The sequence below is a fragment of the Jatropha curcas genome, chromosome 8 (assembly GCF_041381405.1).
Source record: "Jatropha curcas cultivar XTBG-Jc1 chromosome 8, XTBG_Jcur_1.0, whole genome shotgun sequence".
NCBI lineage: Eukaryota > Viridiplantae > Streptophyta > Magnoliopsida > Malpighiales > Euphorbiaceae > Jatropha > Jatropha curcas.
Genome location: NC_143158.1, coordinates 9,522,069 through 9,542,326, shown reverse-complemented (window position 1 = coordinate 9,542,326; position 20,258 = coordinate 9,522,069). Strand labels below are relative to the sequence as shown.

At 31.7% G+C, this 20,258-nt stretch overlaps 1 protein-coding gene across 4 annotated transcripts; it reads right to left on the bottom strand.

Moving 5' to 3' along the window:
- Window positions 1-7,338: 7,338 nt before the first annotated feature.
- LOC105645310 (nuclease) lies at window positions 7,339-12,361 on the bottom strand. Of its 4 annotated transcripts, XM_020683764.2 has the most exons (5): window positions 12,228-12,361; window positions 8,566-9,044; window positions 8,263-8,488; window positions 7,853-8,088; window positions 7,339-7,765 (listed from the first exon to the last, which is right to left on the bottom strand). In XM_020683764.2, the coding sequence occupies exons 2-5, from the start codon at window positions 9,001-9,003 to the stop codon at window positions 7,580-7,582; spliced, it is 1,086 nt and encodes a 361-aa protein (XP_020539423.1). In that variant the 5' UTR covers window positions 9,004-9,044; window positions 12,228-12,361; the 3' UTR covers window positions 7,339-7,579. The 4 variants fall into 4 exon arrangements, with proteins under 4 accessions (XP_020539423.1, XP_012086269.1, XP_012086271.1 ...); XM_012230879.3 differs by having other exon boundaries at window positions 7,339-8,088; XM_012230881.4 differs by having other exon boundaries at window positions 7,339-8,088; window positions 8,566-9,029.
- Window positions 12,362-20,258: the final 7,897 nt, after the last annotated feature.

Below are 20,258 nucleotides of genomic sequence, written 5' to 3'. Positions count from 1 at the left end.
CAGAATGGCCAATTCAAATTGTTGATTTGTACACTTGGAACCACTTGTTCTAATAGGTGGTCAAAACCTTTAGTTCTTCTCGAAACTGTCGGTGCATGATTCTAAAAAACACTTAGAACTAAAATCAGACCGGAATCCCATTATGATTTCGATTCTGGCCGATTTCGATTCAAAATCTGGTTCTAAAAACCGAATTCGCCACACAGATTACCGTTCAAAATAAATATTTGGAGAGAATACCTGCAAGTTCTGATTTAGTGTAGATATTGGAAGATATTATGGCCTATTACTATTTCATCCTCATATTTATTATTCACAAATATTTAATATATTATTATTATACAAATGGGTCCTTAAATATTTATTTAAGGATTTTACTACGATACATAATTTAAAATTTCTATATGAATAGAGAAACTATTCTTTTTGTGAAATTTGTCATACCAACCTACTATAGTAGGTAAACATGATAGGATATAATTTTCTTTCATTTTTTGCAAATTTCTTTCTTTTCCTTTTAATAGAAAAAATTTCTTTTTAAATCACATATTTAGAAAAAAATTATATGCCATTATTTTTAAATGTACATTTTTTCAATTTCTTTTGGGATAAATATTTTTTAAAATTGGTAAAAATATTTTATTTCTCTCTATAAATTATTTTTATTTTATTTTAATAATTTTAATTACATTAACTTTCTAAAAAAGAAATTAAACATATCTAATAATTAAGCCTAAATGCATACTTTGCCCCTTGTACTTTGTAAAAATATTTTGTGGCCCCTGTAGTTTGCAGGTAACCTAATGTGCCGTTAAAGTTAATTTTTATGTATTTAAAATGTCCTTTGTTCTGTTGAAAATAAGGATTGAGAATGCAGGTGCTAAGAAGCCAGTGAAGCCTTCAGAAAGCATCATACATGGCATATGACGGGAGCTTTTCACCTCTCTCTCTCCCTAGTGTGAATTTCCTTTTTTTTTTTTTTTCCTTCTTCTTCTTCCACTTTCTGGTTTAGGATTCACCAATTATGGATTTCTGTTTAGGTGGCGCAAAACAAAGTGGATTTCAATGGTGATATTGATTATCTTGTTCCAAAAATTTAAAGATTTGGAACAAGTTGGGTACAGTTTATCCTAATTCTTGTACTATGGTTTGTTTTGATTGCATTTATTGGGGTTTTCAACTTCTTCAAGTATGACCCAAGTACAATCAAAGCTCTTAACCCATTGTACATTATACAGTATTTTCAAAGGAATAAAAAGGACCTTGGATTTCTCTTGGAGGTGTCATTTTATGCCTTATGGGTTTTGGAGCTTTGTTTGCTGATTTGGGTCATTTGAATATTTGCTCAATTCAATTGAGCAGTTGTGTTGTACCGGTTTTCTTTGTATTGTTTGCCTATCGTGGCCATTGTTCCTATCTTTGCAAGAACAATTTTGATGTTCCCAATGCCTTTTATAGCTCAATACCAAGTCAATATTATTGCTCTGTTTTTATTTTTTTTTATTTTTTTTTTTTATTTTTGTATATCATTAGAGTTTCTTTGTTGCAAAAACATTGTATTGGCCATAGTTTGTTCTAGCTATATTGACAGCCATTATTGCTAGTCAATCATTAATCTCTGCTTCCTTCTCTATCATCCAACAATCTGTACTTTGTATTTGTGCTTCTAAACTACTCCTCTCTGCTACTGTGCCTTTTGGAGGCTTCTTGGTTTTGGCGGGTTTATGTTACTTGACGTCTACATTGGCCTATCTATACTTATTGAATCTCACTAGCATCATAAAAGAGAAGCCCTTTCTTTACTCTTGTGGCTGCTCAAGGAAGAAGATTGAGGGGGCTAGCTTATACCCTTGGATCGCTGCAAAGGTAAATTTTTCCTTCAAATATTTTCCTTTTTCTCGTCGTTTTTCTTAGTTTAACTTTTATTTTTCAAGGATTTACATTTCTTGTTATCTATCTCTTACTTGGATCATAAGTGATGTTTTTTACAACTTATTAGTTCTATCAAAACTTTGCTGCTTAGCGATTTGTGATTTATGGGTCTGTTCTTCCTTTCTCTTTTAACTTTGGATTTGTGTAGGAAACAGGTCTTAGTTTTGTGAGTTGAAAATAAAATGCCATTTGTTCTCTGTTTTGCCATGTAGGTGCGAGTGCAATTCATGCACTTTTCAATCCTAATTTTCTAGCGTGGCAAAGGACATTTTAAGTGCATAAAAATTAACTTTAAGCGCACGTTTGGTTACTCGCAAACTCCAGGTTTTCTTTGCAAAGTACATGGGGCAAAGTGTTTTGGCTAACAATTAATGATACATGTTCATGTAAATCAATAGCATATTTTCTAATGACACATGTACATGTAACCAGATTTAATAAGTTATATTAAGCATTGTACATTCTTTTCTTATTTAATCATTTTTCCTTCTCTCTTTAATAATTTTTTATTTGTTGTAATACTCTTGTCTTCTAAATTAAAAATTATTATTTTTGTAATATTTTTGAAAGATTTCACAGATAAAAACATGAAATATCATTTATAAGATTCATTATATAAAGTTATTTCACCAATTAAGATTATATTTTGAGTTTTAAATTAAATTTATTTTAAAATGTAGTGATAACTTAACTATATATTTGAATTTGTGTAATTTTATATTCTAAAATAACTAAAATTTTTTTGAAAAATAAATAAATGTTAAGTAATCTTTGAATCACAAAAATTTTTAAAAATGAATTTAATATAAAAAATTCTATGGCATTACCTATAATAGTTTTGATAAGTAACCATTTAAGTGGATTTAGTTAAATAATTCGATACTCTTTAAAGAGATATAATTTAACATAATTTAATTCTTCTAAAAAAAATATATAATTTAATACTTAAAATAAATAAAAGTTAATTAATAATTTAGCTTAATTACATAATAAAAGATTATATTAACTGTTGGGAAAATCGCTATTTTCCCGCCCTTCGGACTGGCTTCAAGTAGGAACAAATGAGAAAATAAAATAATGACTGAGAAATTAAAGAAAATAAATAACACGATAACTTAACGTGGAAAACTCCCCAAGTAGAGAAAAACCACGGCCGTTGCCAAACGACAACCAAGAAAAATATTCACTATGTGGCAAATTGTTACAACCACAATTACAAAATATTTTTCTACCCGACACCCTCAAAACACCTCAAATATTTTATACTCCAAGGGACTCCAAAAGACTTGCTTTAAATCTCTAATATAAAACACATTCAAATGTTTTTGGTGTGTTTGGTGTGTTTAGAAACCTAAACATTGGCTTCATTTTATAGCCAATTCAAACACCCTCAAAAGCTCATCTCCCCGATGAGGGATTGAGCTAAACTTTTTTTTTTAAAATTTTTGTTTTCAACAAATGAGGCTAACAATCTCCACCTTGAAAATAAAAATAAAAAAAAACACAACATTGTCTGCTACCGACAATCATAATTCTTATCGTCAAGAATTATCATACTCCACCATAAAAGAGTATCGCCACTTGGAACCACTTTACCGACTCCAAGAATTTTCCATCGGCCATGTCGGATCCCACTAATAGTTTATGGTGCAACCCTCCTGTTGACTTTTCTGAGAGTTCATTAGCCATCGACATAATTTTTTCCACCACACATTTTGCATCAACTGTCAACTAATGCCATGCGCATTTCTGTGGACCAGCTACCAATAATCCGTCCTCTTTCATGGCATCTCAACGGGTAGCAATCATGCCATGATGACACACATCTCTTAATTACAAAGAGAACACATCATCTCCTTCGCCATAGGAGATCATATTGGCAGCAACAACGTTAGAGCTTCTAGCCGAATCAGCTCCACTGTTCGGGCAATCTTTCCTCACGTGTCCAGTTTGACCACAACCCCAGCAGACAACCTTCTTCTTTCCGGAGCTTTTATTCTTTTCCTGGTACTGACAGATAAAGCTGAATCCTCAAATGATTTATTTTTCATTTCATTCAGTCTTCTCTCCTCAGTAATGAGCTTACCAACCACATCCGCATACACCACTTCCTTACTACCATATTTCAGAACAGTGTGCTCATATGTCGAAGAAAGTGATAGGATGAGTCGGAGAGCTTTATCTTCATCTTCGGTTTGCACTCTAAGAGTTTCCAATTCAGAGACGATGCCGTTAAGAACACTCAGGTGATCTGAGATCTTTGTACCTTTCGCCATTTTCAACGTATGAAATTGCTCCTTCAAATATAACCTGTTGGATATATTTTTTCCCTGGTACAATTCTTCCAGTTTCTCCCACAACTCCTTTGTCGTGGACAATCCAAGCACATTAGTAAGAACATTTTTTGCTAGACACATGCGAATTTGACTTGCCGCTTTGATATCCAGCTCCTCCCATTCTTCATCGCTAATCTTGGATTTTTCTGAGTCTCTACTGCCACTGTCTTTTCCTGAATTCTTTCCGCTGACTGGTTTACCCTGCAAAATCTTATGCAGTCCAGACTGAATCAACACGTCTTTGACTTGCACTTGCCATAGTGCAAAATTCATTCTCCCGTCAAATTTCTGAATCTCACATCTCATAGCCGACATGCTTACTTATGCTTATAACAGTGAACCCAGTAATTAGTGAAGTAAATTGATTCGGCAATATCCAGAAAAGATCACAATGATCTCCTAAACAATATTACCATTTCACGTAAAATCCCAGTTGGGCGGAGGGGTCACAAGTGGTCCCACTTAAAATCCGGCCTTCTAGACAGAAGTTACGTACACGGTATATTATCAGAACTTTCGTACCAGAATAACTTCAATAATTATCGTCAGGACCTTCACCATCGGTACTCAAGCACACCAAAGCAAAGCTCCACCAGCTTCAAGACTTCCAAAACTCCACCTGCTTTTAAAATAAAATAATTTCTAACAACAGTATTTCTGATGTGGAAGATCAGACTAAACCGCAATCACAGCGCATACTTATAATTTAAATTACAAGAAATTATTTTAGCACTAAAAGCTCCGCCTAACAACTTGGCTCTGATACCACTTATTGGGAAAATCGCTATTTTCCCGCCCTTCGGACCGGCTTCAAGCAGGAACAAATGAGAAAATAAAATAATGACTGAGAAATTAAAGAGAATAAATAACACGATAACTTAACGTGGAAAACTCCCCAAATGGAGAAAAACCACGGCCGTTGCCAAACGACAACCAAGAAAAATATTCACTATGTGGCAAATTGTTACAACCACAATTACAAAATATTTTTCTACCCGACACCCTCAAAACACCTCAAATATTTTATACTCCAAGGGACTCCAAAAAACTTGCTTTAAATCCCTAATATAAAACACATTCAAATATTTTTTGTGTGTTTGGTGTGTTTAGAAACCTAAACATTGGCTTCCTTTTATAGCCAATTCAAACACCCTCAAAAGCTCATATCCTCGATGTGGGATTGAGCTAAACTTTTTTTTTTTTTTTAATTTTTGTTTTCAACAAAGTAGGCTAACATTAACTATAATTAAATAATACTTTATTTAGACACATGCTCATATTTTTAAATATTTTAAAAAGATCCAACAAGATATTTTATTAAGATTGCACAGTTATTAAAAATATATATATTATATATTCTCAATCTAACACAGCTTGTTTTGTAGGTGGTAAGTCATTTGAGTAGCTTTAAATCTAATGGTTTAGATGTAATAACGATAAATCTAATGGTGTAAAAATGTTATGTATTGATGTAGAAATTTACTATGCTTTATAGTGGTTTAACCCTCTATTTACTTCGTCACTTATGTTATAACCAAACTTTATACAACCCACGATGTAAAACATCTTATGCATTACCATCCCATTTGGATTTCACTTATGTTTAAGTCGGTGGACTTAAATATGATATTTAGGCTCTGTTTGTTTCTGTAAAATAACTTGTACGAAAATAACTTATTGAAAAATATTTTCATGGAAAACATTTTCCTTGAAAAATATTGTCCAATTTTTCATTGTTTGGTTATAATATTGAAAATTAATTAAAAATATTAGAGTCTTTATCTCATAAGACCATAAAAAATATTAATAATAATAGAAATTTTATAATTTAAAAATTTTATTATTAAATATGAAAAGAATACAAAAAAAATTAAATTAAATTATGAAAGTCGCTGGTGGCCGATGGTGGTGGTTAGTGGTAAATGGTAACTGATGGTAGTAATTATAATGATTAATAAATTAAAAAATATGAATTTATAAGATTTACCAATGTTCAGAAATATTTTACTCTCTCGAAAATGAGAAGTTATTTTCCTTAAAAAATGATTTATTTTTCCTTTGACCAGAAAATATTTTCTGTTGACTTATTTTCCTGAATGCCCCAAACAACAGAAAATTGTGAAAAATATTTTCCTGCAAGTTATTTTACGGAAACAAACGGAGCTTCAATCTTAAACAAACTTTCATTTTTAGTTGGTCTTTATAATAAGTTATTTTTAATTAGTCTTTATAATAAATTATAATAAAAATAGTCTTATTTCTCTATTATCGTATTTAGTTTATTTTAAAAACTATTAAAGAAAAGCAAACATTTAATATTAAATCTAAATGCTTTTAAATTAAAGAGAACAATCAACAAGTACTTTTAGTTGCCATTGAATATTTTCATCATTAATTTTAAATTTAATTTTTTTATTTAATTTTAATTTTAGGTTTGATTTGATTCTCTGAATACACAATTAATATAAATATTAAAATATATAATAGTATTATAAATTTATAATTTAATTCAATTGTTTGTCATGGATTATTTAGTCAAAACTTAACGATTTGAAAAAACTTTAGAATTTAGATTCATCGAATAGACACATGATTTTTAATTTATTGAAAGGGATGAATTTAATAATTCTATTTCAATATTTTAAAAATAGAATTTTTAAATTAAAGAAATAGCTCTTTTAATAATAATTTAAATAAAGGTATCAAACAAATTCTAACAGATAATGAACATCAATATTTTTACAAACTATGATAAAATATAACTTCATGTAGTTTTATGATAGACCATATATTTTCTAACATAATATATCAATAACCAATTGTATATATGTTTTAATATTAAACCACTCATTTTAAAGTAAAAAAATTACAAATACATGAAAGGCAATGAATAAAAATAAAAGATAAAACAAACTCTACCTCTGATCAAAACATAATCTTCCCAAAAATAATTGCATCAAAGCCCTCCAACTTCCATTAACCTCACAATTAGACTTTTCAACTATATATATATATATATATATATATATATATATATATATATATATATATATATATTTGAAAACTTGAATTATAAAAGATACGAACTTGGCTATGTATTAAAACCTGCCATAAAGTTGCTTATAAAATTCTTTGTACACATCTAGCACTTGTAAAATCATAACCTACCCATATATTTCTTTGCTATAAACAAACTACCAAAAGCACCAATGTACACCAAGACCAAGATCAAATTCAAAGATTCCCATACGGCCAATGATCTTGAAAAGAATTCCAATACTATCCCAAAACTAGAACCACAATGAATCCATCTACATAGCTGACAGATCGCGGATATAGTCATCCCACATACTACTTGCAATAGAGTCTCGTAACTGTGAACTAAATTCAAGCTGTTCTGTCTCAAAAGCAATGTCCAGAGCCTGGTTCTCAACTTGTAGAATTGACTGTTCCACCTCCAATGAGGGTAAAGATTCTTCCATTTCTAGTATGCTATCCTGTTCATACATTCTAAAAATCAAATCATCTGGTTTCTCCCTACGGATGTAATTATGTATGGCACATGCTGCTACAACCAACTTAACCTGTGTCTGCAAAGGGTAAGGAGGAGCAGACATCAATATAGGGAAGCGAGCCTTCAGAGCCCCAAAGATACGATCAGTGGCATTTCTCAGCAACGAGTGTCTTTGATTGAATAGTTCTCTGGGTTCTTGAGGATGATATGCACTGGAAAGCTCATTTGACTGATGAGGAATCTCATCATATGGGGCTATGAAGCCAGGCATATTGGCATATTTGCTGTCCACGAGATAATACTTCCCTGTATCGATAAAAATATTCACCTCACAAAAGCAGTATAACTTGAGAGAGTCAAAAAGAGCACAAAATATGTAATGCATTCAAGGATAAGTATGATATATTAAAATTCAGCATCTTTTACTTGATTGCCAAATAACCTCACATCAAACCATGATGTAAAATGCACATGAAATACCTTCAGGGACCTGCAATTTGTTTCTTCTTGTCAGAGCCGAGTTTAGAACTCGTAAATCTGATGCTGACCCTTCCCAGCCAGCTAGCACATAATGGAACTTCAGATCAAATGAGCAAGCTGCCAGAACATTTTGTGAAAGCAATCCATTCTTGTTACGGAATGGCCCTTGTTCATCCACACCCACCATAACAGGAATGTGTATGCCATCAACTGCTCCCACACAATCCTAGTCATAAAAGTCTTGAAGTTAGATATATGCAACCCCCCAAAGAAGTGACTGAATTCTAGTTATAATAGCATTACCTTAAAGTATGGATAAAATCTTGGATCTCCCAAAATTTCTGGTGGAACATCAGATCCTGGAGGCTGAAAGAAATCTAATGAAATTGCTATGATAGCATTCAAAACATTGTTGAAATGACGACTAATGGTTTCTCCTGAATACCGGAATAATTCTTGGACAGCTCGAGTGCGTAGATTATGGCCAATAATGAACAGGAATATGGCTATTTGCTCCTCAATCTTGATTCTATTTGTATGACGTAATAGACCCTTGGCTTGCAAAATATCACATAACTTATAGAATACTTGCTTATCCATGCGAAAATTTTCCAGACAGCGATCGCTTTGACCACTTAATACTTCATCTACAAATTTGGTACCATTAGCTAAACTTATACTTAGTTCTTTCGGCATATAATTCCCAAAAATTCCATCCTTCTCCTCATCAGAACTCTCCATGATGAGATTAACCTCTGCAGTCTGCACTAAACAATATACACCTATCAAAAGAATGAAAACTTAGGTTCTTTTAAAAAAAAAAGATAATTTCCAAATTAAGAGAAGGAAATAAATACAACAAAGGAAATGGAAACAACAAAGCCTAGATCAAACACTCTACATCAGAGAACTTATTAAGATAGGATTTCTTTTATTTTGGTTGTATATTTTTACTTATTTGAGGGAGATTATCTTATTTTGGATTTTATTTTAGTCCACATATAAATGGGCCTGAACTAGGCTAGGTTTTGGAATTTGACACCTGAAAAGAATTGCCTGAATCTTTCTCATCTTTACTCTTCCTGATTCTTCTCATTTTCTTTATTCTTTTCTCTTCTAAGTGCTCTACTATTGCCTTATCTTTTTTTCGCATTTTTTCTCCTATGTTGCTAGTTTACCAAAGCAATTGTGCAACATCAATTTGGAATCAGAGATCTTTGTTTCTCATCTCTCCTCTTCTTGATTTCTCTCTCCAAAATCCATAGGTCTCATATCTTCTAAATCAGAGTGTTTGACATAGATGGCTCAATCATTTTGATGTACATGGGGAACTCAAAAAATTGGTAGAGTACATGGGGGAACTTGAAGGCAGAAAAGAAAGAGAACTAACAGCAGATTACATTTAACAAAAAGCAAAACAAAATGGAGGACTGCATTCAAAATAAATGAAAAAGGGAATTTCATTTTCGATAAAACCTTGAACTATACAATCAAGTGTTTATTGCTTGCCAAGAATCTTATTCTACAAATTCTCAGGAAACAGATCATTCAACAAGAAGATTTTGGTTTTTCTGCATGTGAAGTCTCATATCACCTATCCATGTTTCCAAGCAAATTAAAACACAAACATAAAAGGTACTGAATAATACAATTATATTATAAGCCAGAAAAAATGTCAAATTTTAAGCTAATATATAAAGAATTCATTTAAATGACACTCTTCTGGCAATATATCAACCCAAAATGGAAATTTGACCAGAACATTTGATTGAGTTATACCATCATTATCAATATCATATTATATTCATATTACATCATCTTGTATCCTCTGATCGACTGGTCCTGGATCAAAACGTAACATGAGGTTAATTATTTTCCCTTCCTCCAATTAATATATTTATATTTATATACCATTATTTTATCATCTTGTATCCCCTGACTGATCATGGATCAAAAGGTAACAAGGTTAATTATTTCCCCTCCTTCAGTTAATATATTTATATTTATATGCCATTAACCAAATAAGGTTTAGCCTAGTTATCACAGTTAAGAAAATCTAAGGTGAGACTCACCAACAAATTATCAAACCCATCTATTTTTATAAACTAACTGTTAGATTTATCACTCTGATCATAAACATCATGCATACAGAATTTCAAGTTTTTATTATCCTAGATGAAAGATCCACAATAATTTGAGATAATTTGGGTTGTCCAACTCAATAACTAGCTTTCAAGGTATGATTATCCCAAGGTCATATTAATTGGTACTAAAGCGAACCAGCACTTCTCCAAGTTGCAGTACTAGTGCCGCTAGTATTGCAATGTTCACCCAGGACTACAAAAAAAAAAAAAAAAAAAAAAAAAACCTAGCAAACATCTATTCTAGTGCAAAAGCAACCTGCCATAATTGCTGAGACTGCAAAATATGGCGGGATGTTATGATCCCAGTTCGCAAGGTATGAAACTTGGAGCCAACATAGAGAGTTTCGACTTTAAATTTGGCAAACGTGAGCTTTCTGTCCCCAACAGTCAACTTTTGAGATGCAGTTCCCCCAAAGTGATATCACAAGCAAATCAGGTATTAATACGTATTTCATCTATAATACAACCATTTTGCTCATGATCATATTTAACAAAATATTCAGTTACAAATAACTGTGTAGATGGAGATCATTTGACTATCTAATCAACTCGAAGTTTGGCATGCATGATCTATATGAATAGAAGATAAATCTAAAAGCAGTTCTGAAAAATATCAACAATCACAGAAGTTATAGGAATGCAAAAAAAATTATGTAACTAAAATATGTATAGGTTGATTGTGACCTCATATATATTGGAAAACTAAAACTCAACTAAGAAAGACAATAACTATTTCCTTTCTTCCTAGTAGAACATAATATTTTTGATTTGCTTTGTAGGGTGAATGCTGGGATCCATAGATCATTGAGGACAATAGTAGAGCCCCATCTTTTAATAACTTCGCAATCTCAACTGTATCAACAATTGAAATTCAAAATATGTACAGTGAAAGGGAAATAATCTCAGTGTTAGAGAAGTGAAATTTGTTGAGGCATAAGCCTTAGACAAAAAATATCAGCATGTAGACTTAAATGAATTAATAAGCAAATGATGTGAATGCTCAAGAGGGGAAAAACCTTTTCATCCCTTCAAGTTAGATATATAAGTTTGACACCTCAAAAGATTGGTGATAAACAAAGTGATATTGAGATCAAATTAAAGATAAGACACAACCAAATTATGCTCAAGAAGGTTGGATATGTAGTAAATTCTAATCAAATTGAATAACAGGGCACAAGAAATATTCTTTAAGGGCAATGCTGAAGTATAAGCTACTGATCTAAAACTCTCGATATCAACAAAGATAAGGTAATCGACAATAAAATGGTTTAATGGCAATGCATCAACATGAACACAGGCCAAACATGCCATATCTGTTAAATCTTTGGCTTAAAATTTACAATTAAACATTTCTAGTGATAAAATCTTTACACAAACAAATTACCTGCAATGAATGTTTCAAGGATTCTTTTCCAACTCCCAAATAATCAACAATGCTCATATCTAATATCCCTTTTAGCCAAAATTTACACAAAACTTCTTCAAAAGAGGAACAGTTGTTACAATCAAATAGAACCATTTCCAAGAAGAGATAAAATGGGAAAAAAAGACATTGTAAAATAATTTAAAAAATAAAATGTTGGATTATCATATCATTAAGCATTAACAAGCTAAACCCACAAATAAAAAACAATTAACCCAAATAGCAAAAAAACACTGCAAAGAAAATGAATACCACCATATATAAACGTCAAATAAAATTCAATTAAAAAAAACCTAGTGTATTACAATCAATTGAAATGAAATTAAGAAGAATAGAAAATTTTCTAATCAATATAATCACCGATTAAACTATCAGTGATCATAAAAGCCCCTCCATACCTGGAATAGTAGCCTCTGTATAACCTTTGAAACGGCAGGTCGTTCTTCTGCAGAATTGGAGAAATAGAGAGAGGGAGAATATTTTTGGGTGGGAAAATTTTAGTGCAGTAGAGAGTGAGACTCAGATATTTGTCAAACACGCGTATTTGAGAGTGTGAGTTTGAAGGTTTTTTTATTTTGCGCGAATTACAATTTAGTCCTTATTTGACTAAAATTATTAAATTGTACCCTTCATTTTTTTTTTTTTAAACCATCGGTATTCGGATCATGTTATTAGGGACGCCTAATTGGACTCGGAGGCATAATTAAGACTCCTCACCTCTCCTTGTAAGTATATTCAGTGGGGATCAAATTCGAGAGCTTTTCATATATTTAGCCTGTGTTGTCAACTGAGCCACAACCTGTAAGTATTATACCAATTATTTTTAATGACTAGTTTATCTCCTAATTTTAATTTCATTGAAATATTTAATCCTTCAATAAAAAATTATATAATTTTTGCTGCTAAATACCCCTAATTTTATTTCCATATTTCATAAGTCGATTCAAATATTTTCCCAATCGCTTCCTCATATAGTTCTTATGAATATCAAATAATATTCAAAAAAACACTTGATGAAAGTTAATGTTAAAATATGTTTTTGAACATAAGAATTAAATAATTTAACGGCAATTAAATAATTTTTAACAGTTAAAAAATTATTTTATACTGCCTCTCATGAGCTGACTATACTCAATTATTCTATACTTAGCGTAAATATGTGAATTGTGAAAATGGAATTTATAAGGTGGGTTCTATTACTGCAGGATTACGAATTTTAGATGGATAATTTTAAAACATAAAACTAAGGAATTGAAAAGCAATTTTTCTAATTCATTTCCTAATATGCTTCAAAATTCTTAAAATGCTCTCTCTTACCATATGATTATTTATCATAATTGACACCTCCAATCAGTTGTGACTAAGAGGTCTTGGAATCTTTTTTGAAATTTTAATAATCCACATGTAAATATTATTTTTGACTCAAATTGAATCTAAATAATTGAAATGACCAAAATAATTGTTGAAAATAAATATATATTTCAAGTTCTATTCGATTTAGTTTAATTTAATTCATTTTACTTCCATTCAAAATTTCAAAATCTTTTATATAAAAATCAAATTGACCCAAAATAATTTAAAAAAATTAAAAATCTTCAAACCAAACCAAATTGAATATTTTAAACTTGTTTTACTTTTCAGCCATTTAAGGAAAGAAAATCAAATTGAATTGGTCGAACTGTGGTCAAACTGCTTAACTTGTACTAACTCGATTGGTTGGCACTAATTTTTAATATTTTTAATTTTTTATAATTACTTTATTAATATTTTTATAACCCATTAGGTGAACCATTAATCAACCGGTTAAATCAATGACCTATCCATTCGGAACAACAAAGTAATGAACATATAATTAACATTGAAACGGATACAGTCCGCATAAAGCACACTAAACCTTAAGATATGAAGTAACTCGATCCTAGGCTCTCTTAATTCCAAATAATGTCCCAAAATATTATCCTATCATCATAGTCAAAGCTAAGTAAGATGGATTGGCTCACGAGGATGATCAACTTTTTTTGTCATGTAAAGTCCATAGATCCTTATCATTCTTATCATATGCAATAGTGGTCACTAATTATCTTACCAATATTGGTCATTAATAATGTCCCTAAATATTATCCTATCATAGATCACTAGCAAATCTTGTTTAACTCTGATCTAGTGCGTTTGGGGATCGGGCACATGTTTTTCCATTTTGACAACGCCTGATAGCTTGAGGAAGATATCACATGGTGAAACAAGGGTGGTAGAATAATTTTTTTCGGATTCATGATAACTAAAAGAAAAGAATGCTTAGTCGAATCTTAGAAACAACAGGTTCTCTCTTAAACGTAAAGTTGGCTAATATGCATCAACAAGAGGAGTTGAGATACTGCAAACAGGCCAAAACACATGAACACTAAATTCTTTCATTGGTGTATTAAGGGAAGACAAAAGGCGAATAGAATTGAGGATTTGCAAAATGAAGCCAGTGACTGGATTACTAGGAAAAATGACATGGAAGATATTATTTTGAATTATTTCATGAGGAGGATACTTGCAAAAATTTGAGTTTGGTTGGAGAGTGTCTCATGCAGATATTGTATTCTTTTATTGCTAATGAAGAGTTCAAAGCGATAGTGTTCCAAATGCACCCTGATAAATCACTAGGTCCAGATGGTTTAGACCTAGTATTTTTTTTTTTAAGTTTTGGCATGTGGTGGTGAAGGATGTTATTGAAAGCTGTAAGCTTTGGCTGCATTTAGGTACTTTTTCTACTTCTCTCTTTGATACTTTGGCGGTTCTTATCTCTAAAAACAGTAAACCAAAGTCTTTAAAAGACTACAGACCAATTGCTTTATGTGTTTTACTTTATAGAATTATTTCTAAAGTTTTGAAAATAGGCTTAAGAGAGTTTTACCTCATGTTATTTTAGGGAGTTAGCCCGCTTCTGTATAAACTTATTCAGGATAATATTTTGGTAGCTTTTGAGGTTTTACGTACTATGAAGGGTAAGACTAGGGGGAGAAGGTATGGGTGCATTGAAAATTGATATTTTTAAAGCTTATGGTATGGTTAATTGGAAGTTTCTCAAGGATATGACGACAAGTGTGGGTTTTTCTATTAAATGGGTGGGATGGATGATGCTTTGTGTTACTAGTATCAGGTATTATGTCTTGTATAATGGGGAACCTATGGGCCTGATTATTCCTAAGAGAGGGCTTCATCAAGGAGATCCTCTTTCACTTTATTTATATATCATGTGTTCGGAATGTTTGCCTTTACTTTTCAATAAAGTGGAGCGTAGAGGAAGTTCATATGAGGTGTTCATGAGTTTCTCATTTACTATTTATAGACAACTCTCTTTTCTTCTTCAAAGTCTCTGAGAGGAAAGGTTTGAAGTTTAGAAGTATTTTAAGGAGTATAAGAAAGTATCAGGGCAACCTATTAATTTCAACAAACTAGGTATCTTTTTTAGTCTTGATGTATCTGGTCCTAATAAAAATAGAGTTTCTGATATCCTAGGTGTTCATAGTCACCTAGGAAGTGGTAAATATTTGGTCTTCCTTCTTTGGTTGATTCCAATAAAAAGAAAATGTTTAATTACCTTAAGGATAGAGTTTGGATTCGTATCAATTCTTAGAATAATAGGTTTTTTTATCTAGAGCAAATAGAGAGATTTTCTCAAATATATAGTTTAGACTCTTCCTTCTTATTGTATGAGTGTTTTATACTCCATTTATCTTTATGTGATGGATTTAAAAAATTATGAATTCTTTTTGGTGGGATTCTAAAGGAGGGGGAGGTAAAAGTGTTCATTGGTATTCTTGGGATAGAATGTTCCAAAGAAAATGGGTTAGGGAAAAGGATTTTTGTGACCTTCATCATTTTAATTTATCCATGGTAGGTAAAGAGGGGTGAAGATTAATTTTTAAGCCCAACACTCTTACTTTTCTTATTCTTGAAGCTAAATATTTTTCGAGGGGGATTTTTCGTTTGCGTCTTTAGGGAGCAATCATAATTTTACATGAGTATCTTGTTATCTAGGGATGTCTTAAAACATGGAGTTAGATGGAGAGTAAATTTTAGCTAGGTCTGATTCTTAGATCCCTAAGGAAGATTCTTTTATACTGGAGGATGGGGTCCATTGAAGCTTGGTTTAAGATTCAAAGATCTTATATGTGAAGATATGACTGGGTAGGATTTTTATAAAATTGTTGATTTTTTTTTGTTAGAGACATTAGAATTATTCTTAAGATTTCTTTGAGTATAATAATAAGGAGGACAATTTAATTTAGCATTATGATAAGAAAGGCATGTCTAGTATTAAATCAGGTTACGAGAAGTTGATTGGTGACTATTGGAGCAAAAAATTGTCATTTGAACATTCCTCCTAACATGAGAATTTTTGTGGAGGGTTCAGAGGAATTTTCCTACTAGTCTCAAGCTCCGTGAGAGAGGAGTTCGAGTAGAGAGAGCTTGTTGGCTTTCTAGGTTGGATGAGGACATTGATCATATGCAATTTAAATGTCAAAAGGCTACGGAGGTGTGGAGAAAAAGTGGCTTAGCTATTCCTCATATATATATATATATATATATATATATATATATATATATATATATATATTTCTTTTTCTAACTTTTTTGCTTAGATTTTACGAATAAATTCTGCTATTGATAGTCAAAAACTTGCTTTCATTGTATGGTCACTCTGGAATATTACCAACAATTTCATTTGGCGAAACTAAACCCAAAATGAAAACTAGATCATTACCTTTTCATGTCATCTTCTTTAGGAATGGAACACAGCTTTAAGCCTTGTTTTTCACCAACCGTTGGTTTGTGCGCAAGGGTCTGGTATGAGTCCTATGTGGGGATTCATTAATGCTGCAAGCTGGCATGCTTCATAGATGGAGTGATTTTTCATAAATTCCATTTGGTTAGTCTTAGTATTATCTTCAAAGATGCTAAGGGTTAGTTTTAAAGGCAATTTTTGGTTTTTTGGACAGCTATAAGGATCCAACTCTTATCGAGGTGTTGGCTCTTTGTTCTTGATTATCTTGGGTTACAAATAATCTTTTTTTCTTTAGGTTACATTTATATAGAATGTCAATCCATCATTCATGCTTTAAACTCTTCTTCTTTTAATTTTTATGAATTTGCTATTGTAATAAATGATTGTAAGTCGATATTAGCTTTCATGTATAATGTTACTATTAGATGGATTAGGAGACAAGTGAATGTAAGAGCTCATTTGGTAGCTAGAGCTTCCTATAACTATGCTCATTTCCAAGTGTGGGAGTCAGTTACACATAATCTGTTACCTTTCTATACTTGTTAATGCAAGTCTATTGGTAGTTTGCTTTAAAAAATCATAGTCAAAGTTAAACAAGATCGATGATTGTCAAGGATGATAAACCATTGTTGTCATTTTAAGTCCATACATCTTGATTATCTAATCAAATAAAATATTGGTCACTAATTATCATATCAATATATTCCCTGAATAGTTCCACGTAATTCTAATTCTCATATATACATCCACATGTAGTTATTAACAAATATAATTCGCTCGTAACTAAATGGCAAATCATATGTGTAAGATTCATATAACCATATACCCATATATGATGTTGTAAAAGTGGGAGGGTCAAATACCTTGATATGGATCCATTGGTGCTTCCTAGTGGGCTTGGATGTGTTCTTATCCTTTGTTGCTTGTTTTGGTCTAATTAATATGTAAGGGATATGGGCTCATAGTGTTTATTTAAGTTGTTTTGGGTTGGTTTTATGATGCATGCAATCTGCCCAATATCTAGTTGTTTGTTTTTGGTTGGAAATGACTTTATTTTGTGTTTTAGAGTTAAGCCCATGTGTTTTGGCCCTAGGGCAGCCTAATTAGATGCTCTTCTTTAGGGTTATGTTTGTTTAAGGCATATAAATAGCCTCCTTAAGATGTAAAACGAGATTTTTGGCATAATTTGAATCAAAGGCAGAATTGTTCATGCTCTTACATGTTCTTCTTAATTAGAGTGATTGTGAGAATTTGCTATCCTCTAATTGCATCAAGAATTAAGGTAAACTTATCAATTCATTTGTGGCGTTTATCTTGTTCTTTGCTCGATTATTGGTGTTACCGTTTCATTATAAACGTGGGGTGCCATAGAGCGTTTTAATCTCGATTATTGGTGTTTCCGTTTCATTATAAACGTGGGGTGCCATAGAGGCGAACTTACATCTCATTCCTTTGATTCCCGATCCCGGTTCCTTATCATACCTACCTCTTGCAGTGCAGCGAATGAATAACCTCTCACCTTGCATTACCAATTTGTTGACCATAGAAGCAATCACAATCTAACGAACTGCTCCTATTGTCCACAGTTTAAAAGCCCCTTTTGTTTTCATGATGTGAATGAGAGAACAATCAAATTATGAGAGAGTTTTATGTTTCTGTCTTTTTGTGATAGCGATATTGGAGAACGTGTTCTCCTACTCTTTTATTTTAGTTGGATTGTCATTGGTTGGAGTAATCCTACTAAAACTCAAACTTTCTAATTGTAACCAACCAGAATTATATTTAAACTTATGTAAATACTAATAATAATTAGACGCATTAATTATTATTAATGAACCAGGGTTAAAAAACTAGTCATGGGCATACGCATATCCGTACATTAATTTCAACATCTTCCACTCGCACATAACGAGACTTGACCCACCCATAGCTAGACATTTATTCTCAGTAGATAGACCGTGCGACCAACATACTTCAAGAGTTCTTTGCTATACACTTGTAGAGATATAAAGCATCTTGATAAAGAAAAAAAGTCTTCAGAGCAGAAAAGTATGCATTACCCTAAATTATTTATTACATTTGTTGTTACCATCGATCTCATAACATATTTTATGTTCACAATTACTTTTACGTATAAACATAATTGGTCGACCTGTGAACTTGAAACTTAAATGTGACTGCAGAATAATCTTTCCTTCGAATTAATTATCTCGATTATAATTCAACTTGCCTTTTTAGAAATTCTCCATATAATTGCATTAATCATGATTTTTGGCAACACTCTAAGATAGCAATCACTGAATTATATCTCAAGAATCAGTCAAAAGTAATAAGAGTATTGGTTTAGAGAACTGTTATTCTCAAAGAGTCTCACATAACCAACTGTTGAGATCACTTACCTTGACAACTCATTTGGTCATTGTCCCGCACACATGGTATGACATACATGTCATGATATTATTATTTCTCCTTTCACATGGAGTGCACATCTACTAAAACATAGATTTAGTTTTCAACACTATGCAGAAGATAGTTCAGACATACTCAATGTCTAACTTGAGTTCACTAGTCTACTCAATACACCTAAGAACTTACATTTGGCGACAAGACAGATTTCAGTATATTTACAAATAATTGTAGCTATCATGTTATGTATATCTCATTTCTCAAAATGGGTCAACTTGTTTGTTTTTAAGCACAAGCTCTTCTAATTATCACTCAGACAAATTTGCTTAAAAGTAGTCTTAACTTTGTTTATCACATAGGTAAACAAAGATGATTATCCATGAGAAGAAGTTGATCATATATCTGTCTAACATGCTTTTAACAAACCAATAACAGTAAACGTATAAAAAACATTCACACTCATGTATGTATAAAATAATCAACATTTCTTATCATTAATAAAAACAGGTGAAAAATGTCAAAAAGCTCAAAAACAATAAAATAAAAAAAATACTTTAAAATCTATGCAGTCCTTGAGATTTTGTAAGTTCTTTGAATATATCTCTAGGCACAGGTTTGATCAATGGATCTGCCACCATTTCACGCATAGATATGTATTTCATATTCACCTCTTTGTGTGTAATCATGTCTCTTACAAAAGTGTATTTTATGTCAATATGTTTGGTCTTATAGTGAAATTTTGGATCATTAGTGTAAGCTATTGCTGGTTGACTATCACAGTTAATTACAACTGTTTTACTGATGGCATCAATACATAAATGTTCCAAAAATCTCTTCAACCAAATCGCTTCTTGTACTATAGCCGAAAATGCTACAAATTCAACTTCCATTGTGGACAATGCTATACATGATTGTTTCTTGCTACTCCAAGATATGGTGCCATTGTTAAGCAAGAAAACAAATCCAAAAGTTGAATTTCTCTCATCCACATCTCCTACCTAATTGGCATCTGTATAGCTTCTCAATTGCAAATTAACACCTTGATAACATAATGAATAGTCTATAGTACCTTTAAGATATCTTAATATCCTTTTAAGTGCTCTCCAATGTGTTGGACCTGGATTGGATTGATATCTACTTACCATCCCAATGGCAAAACAAATATCAAGTCTTGTACACATCACTACATACATCAGACTTCTAACTGCATTTGCATAGGGAACTCTCTACATTTTATCTTGTTGTT